General features: G+C 41.2%; 1 protein-coding gene across 1 annotated transcript; it reads left to right on the forward strand.

Annotated features, from left to right (window-relative positions):
- Positions 1–1,738: 1,738 nt before the first annotated feature.
- Positions 1,739–20,478, forward strand: camsap3 (calmodulin regulated spectrin-associated protein family, member 3; the record flags this gene model as incomplete). The annotated part of the gene is made up of 18 exons (XM_083897005.1): positions 1,739–1,871; positions 6,675–6,928; positions 12,177–12,317; positions 12,522–12,605; positions 12,976–13,008; positions 13,734–13,872; positions 13,958–14,097; positions 14,209–14,293; positions 14,388–14,430; positions 14,516–14,571; positions 15,770–15,842; positions 15,924–18,033; positions 18,150–18,274; positions 18,490–18,779; positions 18,881–18,974; positions 19,393–19,511; positions 19,625–19,743; positions 20,179–20,478. 18 exons carry the CDS (start codon positions 1,739–1,741, stop codon positions 20,476–20,478), a joined length of 4,338 nt encoding a protein of 1,445 aa, XP_083753131.1.
- Positions 20,479–20,756: the final 278 nt, after the last annotated feature.

Consider the following 20,756-nt stretch of genomic DNA (forward strand, 5'->3'; position numbering starts at 1 on the left):
AAATTAGAGCTGTATAAAATGTATTTTTCTTCACTAGACCTGGAGTAACTAAAGTTGTAGGTGTTTACACTAAGCATGCAAGTCTAACAACTTAATGGTTGTATTAACACTCATTATCCAGACATGACTAAACAGTAAAATTGTGTTCCAATAATACTTCTTCAGTCAATGCATTCCAGAAGCTCTACTTCAGTGCTTGATGGGGAAAGGCTCTATGCTTTTAATCCCTGCCACCTGATTATAAGACTTGAATCGACTGTTCTGGAAAAGTACTGACTGGGACGAAATTGTTCCTGCTATAATTAGATTAAAATAGCTGAGAGGTAATGCTCCTACAAAATTACTGCAGTGGGGTGCCTGGAGAGCTCCTGGGACTTTGAGCAGCATCATGTGATGAGTCACTAGAGATTTCAGTTTTCCAATGATGATGCACCTAGAAACATGTTTGACATCCATGCCTATTAAATCAGAATGTATCCTTGCTTATTTTGCTGTCATTACTATTCCAAAAATGCCCTGTGTATGCTGATGATGGATTACAAATATTAGAGTTATATACACAATTAATCTGCATCACATAATGATACAGGTCACCTGGATACAGAAGACTCTGGATCTTCTGAACTGAAATTAAGGCACAAATTCACCCTGATCTGTTACGATACATCTGAACTTTTATTTTTAAATTTAAACTTTAAATTGATCTGGATCAATGCTAGTCTACAGATAGACAGTTTTTTTTATATATATGTATATATATATTTTTTTAATAATCAATCATGCATTGTAACCTAGGCAAATTTTCATTTTAACTTTTACTTCATTAGTGTATTAGCTATACAATATAAAGTTAAAATGTATAGGAAAAGTACTGACTGAGTAATGTTTGCTGCTCCTATAGCTGATTAAAACCTGCTCTGCTTGAAATAAACTGCTACAGGCAACACAATTATGGCAGTTGAACAGTTAAATATAAATAGAGCATTTTAGGTTTATGAGAATGCTAGTTTGATCAGTGATATTGTCAGTGATTCAATTACATAGTTTTGGTCATACCATTTTAAATCATGTATATTTAGCTTCCAACACTATTGGGATGTTTTCATATTGTGATCATGCCAGGATCGAAATACTTCTTCCGTCTTTAGCCTTTGTTTATGTAAAGAAACGATTCTGAAAACTATTTTCACTTTTGCTATTTGACCTTCCCAAACAGAAGAAACAAACAAACACACTGGCATTCGTGCACCTGTAGGAAGAATCACGCCTCACCTCCACGGCTGCTGTCTGCTTTCCATATTGCTAAATCCCGCCCTCTTTTCTTAGGCTCGATTCCTATTGGACGGCTGGGTGAGTGAGTGACGTCTGTGTGGCTCACCTGGTCGTCAGTCATCGACGGGGCTCTCTCTGAGAGCTCCATACAGTGGATTGGGCACACAGCAATGCGGATCAAGAGGGGCAAAATAAGAAGAGTAGTCCGGTTTTTCAGTAATAAGCCGGTTGTCGAGGCTTCTTCTGGTCGCAAGGAGTAGTTTAACCGGTATTTATTTTCCTAACAACACGGGGAAGGACTTTAACCAGCCGTGAAACGACACCGAGCCGGATATTTTTTTCCCGACAAAACGATATCCCCACATCCGTAATCCAAGCTCCGGTCGTGTGGAGTTGTCTCCCGAAAGGATGGTTGCTTGAACATTTTTGTAAAAAACTGCTTCCTAATTTTTTGCACGGACTCACTATGGTGGACTCCCCTACCATGAGGAAGAATTTCGTGGTCCCAGACGCAAAGCCGTTGGACTTGTATGATTGTACGAAAGCAAAAATTTGCGCAAGTGTCGGGTGGCTGTTGGCAAAGTCTTACGGCAGTGCAGGTAGGTTTGAGTCGAGGCTGCAGGCCTGGTGAGTTATGGTGTTATTCAAAGAGAGAGAGAGAGAGAACGTGTGCTGACCACCGTCCTCATGTTGTCTTCATGTATGTTTATATTCTGCACATGCATGTTGGGCAGCTGTAGTGTGTATGTTTGTGTGTGTGTGTGTGTACAGCTCAGCGAATTTCAGCACAAAGAGCATATGAAGGAGGGGAGGGTTGCAGTGCGCTGTGTGCGTTTTGTTTGACACATGTCATTTGTTCTCAGTCAATGGGTGCTCACATTATTGTAGGTATGCGTGTGTGTGTCACAGAAACAGGCCTCCACCCTAGGCCTTATCACTCCAACCCATTTTGTCGTATTTCTGGCCGCCAGTCTGTGGGCAGAAATTGCATGCTGCTGGGTATGTTTTTAACCCAGCTCTTCTTAGGAACACCCGTTTTTAAACATGATCTATCACTTTACTGCAGGACATCTATTGTCGTGCACTGTTCTACAGGGGCAGTTTTGTCAGTTGAATTGGCAAATGTATCATAAAAAGAGAGAAACAAAAAAGGCCAACCGGTATCAGGACTAGTCCTAGAGGAGTCAGCTCTGACCCTGAGGTGATAACATGTCTCTTTGAATCCTATCCATAAAGATTAGATCTCACACCAACACAGTCCTGTTTATATTAAGTCTCACTCCTTTTTACCAGAATAGTGATATGACAAGGACACTGTTTTATAGTAATATTGATTATATTTACTTAAACAGCACAAGACAAGACATCCCTGAGTGGAACCTGTAAATAAATAGTCAGCTGGAGCTTAGTTGTCAATGTTTTGTACATAGACTTAACTCAGTTTTGGGGGGGTTTTGTGTGTGATGTGGTCTCTGTTTTACTTTAACAACATGACTTGCATGTTACACAATCCTAGGCAGGTCCTAGGCCTAGGGCTGCTGCTGCTTCAGTGTGCTCTGTTGAGCACCTCAACCACACCCTCTGGTCAAAGTCACCATCCACGCTAAGCTACAAAAATGTCAACAGACTGTTGATGTGCAGATTTAGTTTTAATCAACCCAATGGCCTTCGCTGATGGTTTCCCCACAAAGTCAAGATGACATCACCATGTCTCTTCCCAGAAACTCAGCCTGGCAGATCAGTGCAGAGGGGTCATCTGGTAACCCTTTTCTAGGTCAATTAACTCTGAATCACAATAGACACCATTTCAGTCTTGAAATCAATAAAACTCACCCCCAGGACTTTATTTAAGCTGAGAAATGTTAAAATGTTAGGTTTTAGTATTTAAGGGAGCTATGGGCCTAATGCCATGATAAAAAAAAACAACAACCTCTAGGCTACTGTAAAATGAGTCCATGTGCCATCATGATAATCTGAAAGCTGCTTACAGGACTGAAATGCCAACATTAACACAACAAATATTTCAAGGCTGGAGGATGAAGCAAGCTAAATACACAAACACAAGTTGTTCCTTTCATGTTTTAAACCATCTGTTTTTAAATGAACAGTTCTTTACACCCCCTATAGACTTTCATAACAATACCATTGTTACCAATACCATTCTGATTTAGCAATTGCTGGTGAACATGCAAACATGACATCTAGGTCTACAGTTAATATGAATAAGTCTGTGTATGCGTTTGCTGCTCAGAACTGAAGCGGTCTGTAATGACCTTTTTGCTCCACTTTCACAATTGTTTGTAATAGTCACACACGGTGACAATTGGTTAAACAGGGATGTAATTTGTGATCTGTAGTTGTTGTTGCTGTGACAGATGACATGACAGATCATTTGAGGGTAAGTCAAACTAGTTTGTGCCTTTACATTGGAATGAGACGAGAATCTCTTGCTTTGCCTGTTTGTAGGTTTGGGAGAGACTTGCTCTCAGACAATGACATGAAGAGCATTTATGACAATTTTGTTACTCTCTTCCTTCCTTGAGTTCATGGGTGTTGTCTGTAAACAACATGTTTACCACGTATAAAATAGTCTATTTCCCAGTTGACATTTTTCCCTAGCAGTGAAGCCAGACTTACTTAATCCTGATTCACTTTGGACATGATTAAAACCCTGTGATTTTTCAATATGTTTGGCCCATCTAGCTACAAAGCTGCTTGGATCATATACTGAAGTCCTATTGGACTGATTACTCATCCTCTCCCAATCATTGTAACTATGGTGAGTCAACAAGGGACAAGGACCTAGCATGTTTTCTTGCTATTGGTGTTTGCTTAAGAAGAAGGAAGTATCATTGGTGCACTGTATGAAACCCCCGGATTAACCTTTCATACTGTATGTTTACTGAGTTGCAAAGTGTGTGTATAGACAGTGTGATGTCTAAATGTAAGATAAGTCACTTGTCACACCACACAGAGAGGCCAAAGATCACAGTAACCTACAGAAAATAAACAGATCAGGTTGGAAGTTGTTGTCCAAAGTGAGGAAATGTATGCTGTATGCTGCAGTGTTCAAAACCTATACATTGTTTACAGGATGTGCTTCTGTGTACTGTACACTGACACTGTAATGTAATTCTAGGCTACTGTGTTTAAATCATATTAGAGTGCTGCATGTGGTGATGTGTGTTACAGGACGCACAGCGCTGTTCTGACTTATGTATGTTAAGTCGACCTGTTAATGTATAGAGAGATGGGATATATAATGTATAGTTCCTTCAGAGCATGTACTGTGAGATGTTTCAGTTTAATTACCTTGTTAATTTGAAGTTGATCTCGTCAACGTCCCACTTATATAATGACCCTGTACACTTCTTCACATTTGAGCTTTTATAAAATATTTAAACGGTGCAAGAGTTCCTGAAGGGTTGTAGTAAGTACCCTGACACTTGAGATGGTCAGATCCAACAGTATTTGCAAATAGCTGTGTTATGTTAACATAAGAGGTAGTTGAAGTGCAAAATAGTCCATCACAGCAAAGGTGATCCGGTCTTTTCCAGTTTCCTTCTATGGTTATATCAACAGCTTCAACTCTCGAAGAATAATTTGCATAAATAAATTAAGTTTTAATTAATGTACCAAGCATCTCTTGGAAATAATTAATTTAATTAGTTGCTCCATCAAGCACACATTTTCTCTTTATATTGTGATTTGGGTCACAGTTTGCCATCTTTAAAAGGTGAGTGCTTATGTAGAAGGCTTGAAAAACACTGCTCTAGGAAAAAAAAAACGAGGTCATGGTCAGCTCCAGCACAGTTCTCCTGCAGATTTTTGGGCTTTAGACTCGCTAAATGGTAAATGTTGATTTTAAACTCTCTATTTGTTAAATTAAATTCCTGTTCATTCCGTATAATAATGTGGTAACCTTAATCATTTTTGTGCACATTTACCTTTTGACTTTTAACTCCAGTAGATAAGCGCTGACCTCATAACCTGTTGAAGTGACAGAGGCTTTCACTTGTGTTGCAATGCAAACACACAAGCTTCTGTTTTCAATTTAAACATGTCCCTGGAGTTGTAGTGATGTCACAATAATGGAGGCTTCTCGGTGAAAAGGCCATCTTGTCATTTGTTTTTCACTTTGTCATTTTATTTTAGGATTTTATGAAGTTGTTGTCCTTTTTCCAGTGATCTCTGCTATTTTAATGTACAGGTACATTGTGGAAAAATGTGTATAGATTTGAAGCTTGGCATTTGTTCTCAGTTTTTCATTGCAATGTATTGTATGTGACTCACCATGCCATTATTCATGGCCAGACAGTCCCTTAGGGAAATCATGCTTGTATCGATCTCTCTCATCTCACAGAGTTGAGGCATTTGCATTCTGCTTTGCCTTCTGCTGAAGTTTTTCTTTTTGTTTGACGTGTCCTCATGGTAACTAGGACAACTATTGTAATAGAATTTTATGAACTTAAGACTTGCTTGGCACATTTTAGTTGATGTGTGACAGTGTTTTTTTCAGCAGTTAAGTGAGCAGTGCTGAGTTGGCTCTCAGTCATTCACTTTGTGGTGTTGCTGAGTGACAGTCATGTCTATAGTCATGGAGATATGGAGAATTGGGCATTGTCTAACGCCTTAAAGCTGGGCGTTTTGTTGCCTGATATCAGTGAATCTGTTATATGGCATTATGATGATACCACAACAAACTGACACCTCCCTTTTGCAACAACAGTTTCTCTGTATAGTCAGTATAGTCATTGTCACCCCCCCCCCCCTTTAAAACTAAGACATGTTTTCCAGTATGTTTACACAGAGTGATGGGCTATTGAGTTTCCTGCTGGTTTGATCTGGATGCAGAGAAACCAGTTTCACAGAGAGTGTGACAAATGTTTGTTTTTAGGATAGTGTTTAAGGCTGTGCCAATTTATTTACAGACAGTCCAGTGTTAGCTGATTCATTAACTACCATCAACTGCCAATACTAATATTTAATTCCTACATTTTCTGGTAGGGGTCTTCCATTTGCTTTGGAAAGTTACGCAGTTGCAGATTAAGTTGCTGGTTTCTAATTCTGACATTGACGTACAGTATCACTGTCAAGAATGGATAGAGCAATTTTCATCGATGAGGCAGTGCAACTTGTAAACTTAATGTCAGCCTCTGAAATGATGACATGGCCCGCTAACCTACTGCTTGCGGTTATACTCATAATTATAGCCACTGTTTATTTACCCGTTGTGTTCTTGAACCATGTTTCCTGGTTTGGGATGACTTTTCCCTGTCTTTCATTGTCTCCAAGAACATTCAGAACTTAATGTTACATATTCCTCCACACAGACTTTTTCAGCGACACCACTGTTCTTTTTGAATGTATCAATTAATGTCTGTATTTTTTTCTCTCTGTAGAGAATGTACCTGCGGAGCTGCGAGATCCTTTCTACTGTGACCAGTACGAGCAGGAGCACCTTAAACCACCAGTCGCACGCCTTCTGCAATCCTCCGAACTCTACTGCCGCACCTACAGCCTATTACGGAGGGGCACTGAAGCCGAGTCACAGCCTAAAGACAATGTTTCCCTGCTGGAGCTCCTCACAAAGAAAGACCTACTCAAGGACACACTAGTGACTGATGCAGACCTTCGCCGTAAACCCATCAAAATGGTAAAACTGTCCTGCTCATGTAGAAACTAACCAAATGTTATTATTTTTTTTAGATCACTTCAAAAGTGGACACAAAAGTGATGATGCTACATTGATCTGACGCTGTTGTGATTGGTGTCTGGCATGGATTGATTGAAGGACATGTCAGAACTGTTGTTTGAGTAGAAACTGCTCTGTGTTTGTCTATCAGGCTAAGAGGTGAATGTCTGTTCTAAGTGAAACCAGACACTCTGCTATCCAGGAGTCTGCAGAGAAGCAGGGATATTTGGGCTTGATTGTTCATATGGAGGGCTTGTTTATGCTTTGATTCTGGGGATTAAAGGACATCAAAAAGACCCCCACTCATTCAACTCCACCCCCATCCTCCTATGCTGCCACTCGCTGAGAAGAGAGGATGAGTTGATCCAGCTGTAAGAATTAGGGCTCGGGCAGTAACGGTGACACAAGGGAAGACTATTTTAATTCCAGGGCGTGAGAGGGAGGGAGAATCTAGGTACAATAGATGGTCCAGATGGGAACAATGGTTAAACAGTTCAGGTGAAACATTAGATACTCTGTTGAAAGAATACACAGGCTTAGTGAGTAAAATCAAGAGAAACTGGTTTTACCTTTTAGCCCTCTGCTGTTCACAATACATTGCTCTGTCTCACTCTCACTCTCACGTGCTTGCAAAAAAATGCTAAATGTAGTATGAAGCTGTTGAACATGAAAACCTACAGATAATCTAGTTTTCTAAACAATCATTACGGGGGGGGGGGGACTCCTGCAATTTCCCAGGAGTCTTGATACAAGCTCATACAAGCTCTTGTGAAAGCAACGTAGGGAGTTTCTAGGGATCTGTTTGTATAGTGTTATGTACTCTACTCTGCTGTCTACTACTATTGCAGCAGATGCAGTACGTAGCAGAACTGACCATGAACTTGCTGGTATGACAATTTGGACGATTGCTCATGCACTTTTGAGGTGTTGCTAAAAATAATATGACAATGTGAATGTGAGCATGTCACATGCTCCTTCCATGCACTGAAAGTTCTTTTAGGACTATTTTTCAAAAACACACTGGCCTTCTTGCGTAGGATCTTTGACTGTTCAACTACTGCAAGAAAAAAAATCTACAAGAATGACAGTTTTTAGTTTTTAGTAATAGTAATGATGGTTGTGATTTAATCACGATCATCATTGGATGGCTTATTACTTGATGCTCTATTTTTGTGCAAATGAACTGGTCTGCTTCCATGTATCATAGTGTTGGATATTGCTTCCAGAGCAGAGTATGGACCACCATGAAATATATTTTGGTTGTTACTGTTGCATGCATTTGCCATTTTTTGTGCACTTTTATGAGGTTTCCTGTCCCTGCTTGGCATTTTGCTGCACCCTGAGATTGTATGCCACTGACTGGCACTGTACCTACAGTGTGGCATGCAAGGAAAGTGGGTCATGCTGCAGCGGCATTAAAGGATGGAACATCAATGGGGTCTTGGCCAGTAAACCGCTTTGGGGGAAGCAGCAGCACTCAGCTGCAGCACTGCTGTATATTGTAGCTTCACATCTGTCTCAAGCAAGAGGTGAACATAGTAGGTTTATATTAAAGTATGTTGAGTCCTGGTTGTTGACACTTGCACTACTGTCTACTACATACCATACACTGCTAATGAAATGTGGTTGTTTGACCACATCATCTTGTTGTAGTCATTGCCATTAATGATTAGGTTTGGCTCATGTATGAATCCATGGATGTAGATTTAATCTAACCTACAAATGTGTACGCGTTTGCTTGGTTTGCAGCACCCATGTCAGAATAACGTGCCAGTGACCTGCTCTCTATTGCATTACACAGTTGGTACTATGATAAAAGTAGGGCAAAACAGAAATGCGTTGTAGGTCATCTTATCTCTTCATCAAGCTGTGTGCTGCAGCCACAGTGTAAAGATTTTCCTATTGGTCCTCAAGAATGTAAACCCTTTAAGAACTAAGCCTCAAAATGTTTTTTGCTTTTTTAACCATAAACTTGCCATACAATGTCCAGTAAGTGCTTTTGCCCGTTTTTTCCAAAATAACTTTCGATATCTCATGAAAAATTTGTGGCCTATTTACTGAGCGCAAATTGAGACCAATCCTGAAAAAGGGCTGTAGGTCTTTGGACCTCTTTGTAGTAGACATCAGCAAAGGAGCCTGTGGTCGTCTTTACTCTGTAGCCCAACCCCCATGCCTCCTGAGATTAAGGATAAAGATCTGTGAAGATTAGAGATAATATGCCATACAGAGTCAACTTCATCATCCATGACTAGAGGACATGCCGGAAATGACCACCGACTCACCCTGCACCCAGCATCTCTGACAACAATCCCCCTGTAATTAATTTTCTGAAACTTCTGTTTTATGATACAGTAGGAGAACATTGTCATATACTGTTCATTTCACACATGCTAATTTTGATGGCGATGGAAGCAGGTGAAGAATCTGTTCCCACGTTGACAAAATCAGTCATGTAACTGTAATGCTGCTAACCCTCTTTGGGTCCATTGTTAGTTTTGGACAGGCACTGACACTTAAACCATACTGACACACCGGAATGTTTCTGCTCATGGGAGCTTAGTTGAAAATGGAAGTGGCAAGCTATCAGAAACCATCAACTTAAACTATTTGTTCTGCCTCAGACTTTTGCTGATCTAATCAAGCGTCTAACCTTATCTTTAAGAACTGTAAACTACTGGTTTTCCCTGCTTAAATATTGTCCATATGACTGCTCTTCTAATCTCCTGTGCATTTTCCTATGTTGGGAGCCCAGATCTGCCTGATCCCCTTGTTTGTCTCCCCCCTCAGTAGGAACCAGGCAGTGTAGTGGGTGGGGGAGGGGTTAAGTCATTTTTCAGACATAATCAGGTTTTGCCCTCATTGTAATCTCACTTACTTTGAGAGAAAAGGAATTGGGCCGATAATCGGAGGGTTGCCAGTTCAAATCTCAGGATGGGTCGAGGGCTGGGGTGCCCTCGATGTTACCTGGGTGCAGATAATTGCTGCCTTCTATTCCTGCCCCTGGGTTAAATGTACAGGTCAAATTCATGATCACTAATTGGTATGGGCAAAAAATAACCAATTCTAAAATTGTACTGATCCATAAAGTATTCATTGTTTGGTACATTGTTGACATGGTTATCAATTAACAGATTTCCAAAATAGGGCCATATATTTTATGAAATATTGATTTAGTATTTTGTCTTTGACATGCTGGTTTGTTTGTCTGCCTGTATGTTTGTGAACAGACGATGGAGCAGTTCTGTGGTCAGGCTTGTGTTGAGATGCATTGTGGGTCAGCTAGTTGGTTGTTATGGTGATCTGGCAGTGTCTGTGCTGTGTGTTCTTGATTTGCTCCTCTCTCCCCTCTCATTAGGTTGGCTAGTGATTTAGCTTAGCAAGCTCTCCTGGGTCTGCAAAGGGAAATCCACTACGGCTACATTCTCTCCTATCTTTCTATTTTGTTCATTACTATTTCTCTGTCAGCCTGTCTCCCATAATGCCAACCTGTAATTACTCTTCTTGGCTAAATGCAAAAGTATACATGCCTCAAATCACTTTGTTTTTTAGAGTTTCAAACACAGCATCTGGCAGATTATTGCTACACATCTTTTTGAGGTCAAGATCTGTTTCTTTATTTTGTAAAGACAAGCATATTGTTGTTTAAGATGTTGATTGGATCTGGATCTGGATATGACTTTGCGTATTCAGCAAACTTAATGATTATACAATTGAATTCTTGTTAAACCTAGTTGTTGTACTAATAAAAACAGTGACGCTGCTCAGATCATTTGTACTGCAGACATTTCCACTGAAGACACAACATGCCAGCAGCAGTTCTAGTCCTGGCAGCAGAGTTTGGAGGACAGTCCAGCCAAAGCCTCACAGCTTCCAGCCACTAGCTGCAGCACATCCACAGAACTTGACCCAATGCTATCTGACAAGCCTTTGCTGTTATAGCCTGCTGTGTTCGAAAATATCCCTGACTCTGTCCAGGTCAGCAGTTTACATCAGGGTTGAGTAGGCAGACATCAGACAGGGCTCATGCACGCAGCTTGACTGCCATCAGTCCCAATGAGGGGACGTGTAAGAGGTAAGAGTAAGAATGTCTGGCCTCTAAAGTGGAATTTGTAAGTAGTAAAGGGAACAGGCACTGGTTTGCACAGATTAGGCTCAGAACTGAAGATTAGCAATTGTGGAATGGCCCCTTTACAAGAATGTGTTGTTTGTGACTTGCCTGTACCCTCCATAGGTCAGAATTAATTAAGAGGTTTGTTGCCATTAGCTAGTAGTCAGGCAAGGGGCTCCCAGTGTTGCTGTTGGATGGCAACTATAGTTTATATAGAGACATACATTAAATACAAAGACTTTATGAAGATTTGGATCACTATGTAGGTTAGACATGTTAAGAACTGTTGGTTTCAGTTCCATGGCATGGATGGAACACAACTTCTAATGAGATAACAAGTATAGAGTTAAGCCATTCACTCTGACTGTGCTGATAACGTTGGTCGTACATTTTAATAGGCTCTGGTAGTTGGATGGAACACAGTCATTGTCTCGTGTCTGAATAAATGTCTAAACACATATGCTTAGGAATGGAAATATATATTTTTATCATACTGATCAAGAGTGTGTTTGTTTGATTGTTGTATATGTGTAGGCAAATAAGTAGGTTTTACAGCCCCTTTGTTTATACAAAACTGCACATACACATTCATACATCCAAAATAGAGAAACGATATACTATATACTGTTCTTTGTTGTGCTTCCTGGTGTTCTGTTACAACACCTGATTTTATACCGATTGTTGTGCACATGAGTCATGAAGCAGTATTGCCCTGAAATATGCTGGAGAGGATGGACCAGGAACACACGTGTTAAAATGTTATTGGTCTACTGCCTCTTTAATGATTTAATGATTATACAAACACAGGTCCAGAGTTCACTGACATCTACTGATGTGTGTGTTTGCTTGCCAAGAACTCTTGTTAGTGTTTCTGCTGACTCACAGCTGGTTTCTGGTGACCTCTAGAGGATTCTGCTGGTAAGTGTTAGTCGTGTTGTAACATGAAGAGGTGGTCTGTGTCCTGCAAGAGCGGAAGAAATGTCTGCGTCCTGCATTATTGTGTTAGCTGTAATTGATTTATGTTGTTGAACTCTCTGGCTTCTGCTGTGAATGGCCCATCCCGTGACCCTTCCTCTTCTTTCTTCCATGTGATTGGTGCAGAGTGCTCACCTTGTGGTGATAGATGCCCTGATGGCAGTGGGAGCCATGGAGACGGTGACTGCGGTGAAAACATGTGGTTCTGCTGTGCTGCTGGGTAGATCTACCAGATGGGAGGATGCTCTGCTTCATTGGGTTAACGAGGTAAGGAGCGAGTCAGATGGATAGCACTTTTGATTAATGAATCTTTTTTTGTGTCTGGTCAGAAATGTCTTATTGTTCAAACATCCTATGCTGTTCAGTGTTTTAGCTTCAGGAATTATAATGCTGTAATACTGTAGTCTTTTGTTTTATTAATATGAAAACACTTACAACCATACTCAGTATATATTATTCTATTATTCTCAGTTAAATCAGAAGCTCCGAGAACTTACTGAAGGATCCCAGAATGACTCATCTCAGGCTACAGAACTTCAACCTCTTCAGCCCTCTGTGAGTTTTGTTTTATAAATCCAGTTTATTTCTGTGTTCTGTCACATTTCTTGTCACATTATTCTATCCAAACATACATCTCTCAGATTATGTATTTATTGCAATAAAAAGCACTGGTCTGTTAAGCTTATATTGGTGGTGTTGCTGCACTTGCCCGATCTTATCTATTCTCATAAGTATATATCAATTTATATATTAACGGCACCCTCGCTGCTCTGTCAAAAAGGTTGTCATGCCATGCCAATAAATGACCATTTCAACCCTATCTCTTTGTCTAGTTCTTCCACTATGGGCTTAATACCTCTTGTTGTGTTCCTGTTTTCCACGTCCCTGTCTTTCTTTATGTCCTATCCCTCCTCCTCTTTAACAGTGTCCTACTCGCTGGTACTGGAAACTTGTTCCTGTAAGTTCCTTCCTTTCCTCTGCTCCTTCCCCCTGTCCCTCCATCCCTCCAGTGTCTTCATCAAATTTATCAGCAAATATCTGATGGTCAGGTGTGTTTTTTCCCTCCATATATTGGTTTGAGAATGCTAGTGTGCCTCACATTCTAGGCTGCATTAAATTGCACGTCAGATGTCACAGCATTAATGTCATAAGGCAGGGCATGACAGGAGTGTGCAAGGGATTGTTTGTCGAAACACATGAGTGTTGCATGAATCACAATTGGAACATGTACAACTGGTTCCTCTGGTTGTGACAGAGGTGTTTGTTTGCGTGTGAAAAGCTGAGGTGGTTAACAGACTCTCCTTGTCAGCTGTTCCCTGCTGACGGTATGCTGTTTTTTTTTTGTTTTTTTTACTTAAGTTGTATCTGAAACATATTTTCCTCTATATATTTCTTGTTCTCCTTGCCTATCAAGACCCTAACCTACCTTAATGGCACTCCCTTTGGATCTCATCATTTGTTTATCTAATCTGTCTCTTGTACACATTAGCATGGCCTTTGTGTCCTCTTCCTCACCATTTTATACCATTTTGTGTCATATACCTTTTTATAATCTTGTTGTATGATGTTTTTAACATTGACATGCGTGAGAAACAGCGATTTTGGTTTCATTAGCTGCTGTCCAAAACATATTTAAGTATCCAACTGCAGTTTTTGATTGTGTTTTTGATTTGTTTTCTTTAGCTCCGCTACAGGAAGGATAAAATTAATTCCAAACAAAAGGCCATCTTTCCCTCGGTGAATGAAGTCAAGGACTTGTCCAGTGGATGTGCTGTTGCTGCTGTCATTCATTATTATTGCCCTGGCCTATTAAGACTTGAAGGTACCAAGATTCACATCAACCAAAAACTAACTCCAAGACTGATAATGCAAGCTTAGTTAAAACAATTTTTTTTTCTTTCTGTAAGATGTGTGTATGAAGGATTCTATATCTGTAGCAGACAGCCTGTACAACCTGCAGTTTATCCGTGAATTCTGTGACAGCTGTTTAAAATGCTGCTGTCACATGGCACTGGAAGACATGCTGTATACTCCACAGGAGCTTGAGGTACTTACATTAATTTGTCCAGTCATTGGTCAACGGAATGATGCATCATAAATATATAGTATTTAGCACAGTATTGTCTTCCTAATAACTATATTCTTTTTCTTTTTTTAGCTCAACTGGCTGAGCTTCCTTGCAGAACTGCTTAGCTGGTTTGAACTGCAAAAACCAGACTTTGTTCAGCCAGTAGACGCATGCGGTATGTGGTGCTTTCTAATACTGTGAGGCAATCCTGCAAGGCCATAATATGACATATCTGTTAGATACAAGCTCTTGTTTGTTTGTTTTGTTAGATGGATCTGCACCTGTAACACCAAGTGGCTTGAGTGGCAACAGGTATAGAAGCCCTGTGATCATTATTTTGCTTTTATAGTAGTTTTTGGATGCACTTTTTGAACTTTTTTTTCCCCATGCCTTACAGTTCCTCCCCCTCTATCTTCAAGAAGCCTTTCCTCCCAATCTCCTCCCCTACATTAGGTAAAGTTGAGAATATCTTCTATAATAAACTACTCTGTTTTCATTTTTTATCATTCTCCATTAAGGTAACATGTATTTCCCTCAATACCTGTGCATGTCTTCATTGTGTTTCATGCTGTATGATATTGTTTTTCTTAATTTTATTCATATTACAGTTTTTCTCAAATGCTAAAACAAAAAAGCCAATCCTCTAAACCAAATGACCAGTTGTCTAAACACATTTACTAAATCTAGCCATAATTTTCCAATATCATAAACACATTTCACATGAAGACACAATTCACAAAACACAATCCTCCGTTCTCATAAATCTAAACACACGTTTCCTTACTAAAAGAACATATTCTCAAATGAAAGTTCATGTGATGCAAAATGCTTGCCACAGTCAGCAATAATTGAACACAATGAACACACCTGGCGTCATTTATTACACACGACTCCAAATTGAAGACACTTGTTGCTAATGCTGTGACCACACCTATAAAAGCGGGCGTTTTTCCCGCGGTGCCTAGCAAGAGACAATATAGCCTGCGATGTGGAAGAGGTGATGTGGCCCGATGCAGCGACATGATGCCGCACAGTGACTGTGGTGTGTGTGTGTGTGGTGTGAATGAAGAAAATAAAAAAACATCACACCCTGATCATGTTTTCAAGAGTACTGTTGTGTGCAATAGATTCTGTTTTTTGCATTGAGTTGTGTTACAGTAGTGTACTTGCAGAATTTTCTGTACTCTTCATATGAAACTCACAACTCTCTGCAGCCTAATCCTCTGCAGAGATCTAAGAAGATCCGTTACTCTAAAGTGTTTTAAAAATATGCATTGGCAGTTATGAAACAAAGAACCTTCTCACAAATTGAGCATTGTGTTTTAAATTGTTTTGCTGTAGTGTGTAATGATGTGTATAGTGTTTACATTTTTGAAAGCTTGGAGCTACTCTTTTGGTGTGAAAGTTTGAGTTTTGAAGTGAGAAGGTGTGGTTGTGCTTATGTAGCTTTAGAAAAGGGTATTGTGTTTAGACATTGGAGAACATGGAGGAAACGTTTGTGAAATGTGTTTTAGCATTTGAGAAAAACTGTAAAGCCTTTTGAAAATGTTTTTGTTCTTGTTATTGGTGTGCTGTTAGGTGTATCCATTTGTGTTGTGTATCCCTCTGTTGTGTGCATGCCTTCACCCGCTGTGTATCCTATTGCACTCAGGATCTTTGACTCAGTCTACCTCATTGTCTCATATAGAAGGAGTTGGAAAGACGTGGAGCAAAAAATCACTCAGGTAAAACAAATTTACTCAGTAGCACTGTCATTGGTTCTTGTTACATTGTACTTAAACGCACCTTTTTCCCCTCCCCCTTAGCCGCCCCTTGTCAGCAGTTTCCTTCAGCATTCCCTTTGGCCTGGACAGTGATGTAGACATTGTAATGGGCAACCCTGTAATAACACGCTCTGTGAGCTCAGACCAACTCAACCCAGCAGCCCAAAACGTAACCCGGGTTCCATATAACCCTCCTGAAGACCTCAGCAATTTGCTTAACAAGCCCTTGGGCCCCAATGGGCCACAGAGAGCCTCCTGGTCCACCCAGACTCCCACTATTCCAAGGTTGGGAGATCAGAATAGCCTTTTAGTGAATGAAACAGGAGAGCTTCCTACCATTGAAGAGGCTCTACAAATTATCCACAACGAGAACAAGATGGAGCCTCGCTTACACCCAGATGGTGCTCCTGATGGCTTCTACCTCCACTCTCCTGATGACCCAGCTAGTTCAAGACATACCAACAACTTAGCACCCATCAGCAGCTCTGCCCCAACACACTCAGGAATTATGCACCGGCCTACAGGAGAACCCAGGCAGCCCACTCGGACAAGGAACACTTCTGAATGCTCACGAGATGATGATTCAGTCTTAAGGGATGGGAGTGTGGACTCGGATGCATCAGAGGACATGCCTAAGGCACAGTCCACTCCAGCCACACCAGCTGCTAGTGCTTACTCTGCTAGGGGCCATGGGAAAGAGGAGTCTGACAGTGGTGTGAGGTTGACCAGCTTTGCGGAGCGCAAAAAGAAACAGATTATGGATTCTCCCAAAGCCAAGGAGCCTTCCTCTCTTCAGGTAACTACAAGGGCACAAAAGTCTGAGGAAAGTCCAAGCAAGAGCCCACAACTCAATAATGAGATGTCGGAGCTGGGAACACGACTTGAAGAAAAGCGCAAAGCTATTGAGGCCCAGAAGAAACGCATTGAGGCTATTTTTGCCAAGCACAGACAAAGACTTGGTAAGAGTGCCTTTCTACAGTTAAAGAAGGAACAGGGTGAAGGGGAAGGAGGGAATGGCAAGGACAGCAACTCATCCACAGAAGAAGACCTTGCTCGCTTCACACTAGAAGAACGACTAGCTCGCATGGAGGCAGAAGTCCAGCAGGATCAAGATGAACAGCAACCTTCAGTGAAGGATGAGTGTAATGTAAAAGGGGGACTTCCGCTCAACAAACAGTTCAATTACTCTAAAGAAAAGACGGGTACACCGGGAGATAAGAACTTTGGTACACCTGAGAAAACGGTTGCTCCGCTAGGGGACTATAACAATGCTGTATCGAAGCTGACTGCTGCTCTTAGCTCTCTACAAAGTGACATGCACCGGCTGACTGAACAGCAGAACCACCTAATCAAGAAAAAACCCACATCCTCCAACAACAAATCCTGGGTTATTCCACCCAGCCCAAAAACCTCAACCCCAGCCCCTCCACGCATGTCTCGAGAATCCAACCGAAATTTGAATTCAGTCTCCTCCTCGCCGTCTCCGTCACGCAGAATCTCAAACTACAGCACTCCTCCTAAATCACCTCAAGTCCAACGTAGAACCCAATCTGTGCCCCCTAAAAGCCCCAAACACCACCAAAACAGTCGTCCCCCGGACATTAGGGTCACAACCCTGTCGAGGGTTCTCACCCCACCTCAAAATGTGGACCGAATCCCTCACCTTCGTCGAGTAAGTCCACAGCAGTCCCAAGTCCAGACTTCATCTTCATTCTCCATTGGTGACTCTGGCAGCCTCGATGATCTGCACTCACCTGGACTAACTCCCACTCCCACACCAACACTTACCCCTATACCAACCCCTACCCCAACTCCACATCCTGTCATAGATGACTCCCTCTCAGAGGTAGGCTCCATTGATGACCAAAGCATATTTAGCATGGACCTGGAGACAGGTTCTTTGCTTAGTCATGCAACCAGAAGAGACAGAGTTGCAGGTGGGGGCTGCAGCTCTGGTGCCCCATCAGAGTGCTCCTTTGAGAGTGATGCCCCAGCAGGGATGTTGAATGGCAAGCGCAGTAGCCTGATTGAGATCTCACTTTCTGCTCTGCAAGATGGGCAGGAGGATGACGATATTCCTGATCCCTTCCTTGACTCAATGAGTGACAAGACGGAGCCAGAGTTGAAAGGCGGGCTTGGTTTCTTTTTCAAGGTGGGTGCCTGATTACTACATTAATTAGTCATTGTAAATGCATACATTATTGTTAATGTAAACGTTTATGTAAGGTCACCATGCTAATACTATTTTATTTCTGTGTTCACTTTAAGGATGACAAGGAGAGACCAGAGGATGAGATGGCTCAGCGAAGAGCAGCTTTGCTGGAGAAACAACAGAAGAGAGCAGACGAGATGAAAAGGCGTAAACTTGAACAAGAAAAAGCAAAAGAGTCAAAGTAAGATCTTTTTTTTTTTTGTTTTGTTTTGTTTTTTTAATCACATGTAGCGTGTTGTGTCTTTTGCTAAAAAACAACAACAACGTCAATGGTCAAATGCCTTGAGGTTTGATCATTACTGTAGTCATGTTTTTGCTGCATCCATCCATCCTCTACCGCTATATCCTCCACAATTCAGACCTCTGGTTTTATACATTGTCTCTATTGACTTTCAGCAAGCCCCAGTGGATGACTATTGAGGGCTGGGGAAACAAGAGTGAGGACAGACCCCAGACCCCAGGCACCCCTCCAGCATCAAGCACCCCAGTAGAAGGGACTCCCCACCGCAGAGGTGATTTCACAAGGCAGGAGTATGAAAGGAGACACCAGCTGAAGATCATGGAAGACTTGGACAAGGTGCTGAGGCAGAAACCCACAACAGTTCGTGGTGTCAAGAAGCAGAGACCCAAGACTGTGTTCAGGGATGACTCTGTACTCTCTCATAGCCCTGTAAAGGGTTACATGGGTAAGCATGTGTTATATTTACACTCACTGGTCATAGTCTTTATTTTCCATCTTTTTAAAAACCCTTGTTTCAATATATTTTTTCACATTTACTTATTTTAGGCACCAAGCTGAACAAAGTGTACTCCCACTCATCCATGAACCTGTCCTCCATGGCTAATGACACTGGAGGTCTGTCTGTCAGGAAGTCTCCCAGGTAACCTGCACTGACATTGACAGTGGTGTATTTGGCGGTTTTTTTTTCTTATTAAACAGGATGTACATGCAGTAGTAGAGCAAAAGAAGTGTGTCGTTTAAAAGGCCAAAGATGCAAAATGCCTTCTCATTAGTAGATTTGCTATGCTAACATAGAGCTACATCATTGTAATATTATACAAGACTGAAATTAAATATTACATTAACAGTGTAACATACAGTAATTATTAATCATTTTTTATAGAGGGTGATGTGAAAAGGATTAAGAGTCATCAGTGTATTTTCTGTTGGTATGACCTTATACTAATACAGATGGTGTGATTGCTCCTTTCGCTGCTACTAAGGCCAAATACACGTGAACACAACATCAAGGTCAATTAATGACTTTTCTCTTCAAAATCATTTTTGATTGTCTGTAGCCGTTCGCACTCTCCTTCTCGGCATCGATCACCAGGTCGATCGATTGCTCTGAATGGAGAGAAGGACTGGGAGAATGGCTCCACTGTTTCTTCCCCTGCCTCAATCCCAGAATACACAGGTCGGTCATATGTTCCCAACTAAGCAAGTTTTGTTTTAGACTATAAAAAGTAAATGCAAATATTATGTTGCGTAAATGATGCCCTCGATGATGGAAACTATGTATTTTAACAGGACCAAAGCTGTACAAGGAACCAAGCTTTAAGTCCAACAAGTTCATCATTCATAATGCTATCACTCGTTGCTGCCTGGCTGGCAAGGTCAATGAACCACAGAAAAACAAGATTGTAGAGGTAAGCCACCTTGCTTTGTTAGAGTCCAACAAAGAAGTCCATTTCAGATAGGTAACAGATGACTCTTCCCTTTTCCCCTTTTTCATTCAATTGTATTGCAATTTTTAACCTAATTGAAGAAAATGTGCATTTATGTATATTTTCTTCCACTGCGGTACTGGGAGTTGGTTTACTGGGTTAAGCAGTACTGTTGGTGGGAATTTCCAATTCTGTTCCGTCCATTCAACTTCTTAACGTTTACCTTTTACTTGTATGCCAACTTTTCCACCTACCTCAAATGTAAAAAACAAAACAAACAACTCGAATGCAATGATTTCCTTGTTGTGTGTTACAGAGGAGGATGTCACGCCTTGTTAAGCCCCGTGAGGCAAATTGTAATTTGTGAATGAGCTTTACAAATAAGACTTAATATGTTTACTTTCTCTCCCTCTCCAGGAAATGGAGAAGTGTACTGCCAATCACTTCCTCATCCTCTTCAGAGATGCCAGCTGCCAATTCAGAGCAGTTTACACCATGAACCTTGAAACCGAGGAGATGGAACGGCTCACTGGCATTGGCCCCCGCATCATCTCACCTGAGATGGTAGAATCCATTTACAAATACAGTTCTGACCGCAAACAGTTCACGGCCATCCCGTCCAAAACCATGTCCATGAGCGTTGATGCCTTCACCATCCCTGGCCATTTTTGGCAAAAGCGCCCAGGAACTCCCAAAAAGCTTGGCACCCCCAAATAAAGACATAAAAACGATTGGTAGTGATCATATCTTTCAGGGAACTGACTCCCAGCTCGGCTCGGACTGTCCTTTAGTTTGGCCAGTGCAGCACTTGTGGTCATTCATTATGCTTTTAGATGAACAGTGGACACATTGACCGACATATCAGTGTGGACCCCAAGAACAATCCAGTTAACTCTACATGCCAAGATGAAGGGCCAATCACTCATACATTCAGCCATTGTAGTTTCAGTAGGTTTATTATCTTCTGATTACTCCCCAGATTGTAAAATGTAATG

Source organism: Microchirus variegatus (assembly GCF_963457635.1).
Source record: "Microchirus variegatus genome assembly, chromosome: 10".
NCBI classification, from domain to species: Eukaryota; Metazoa; Chordata; class Actinopteri; order Pleuronectiformes; family Soleidae; genus Microchirus; species Microchirus variegatus.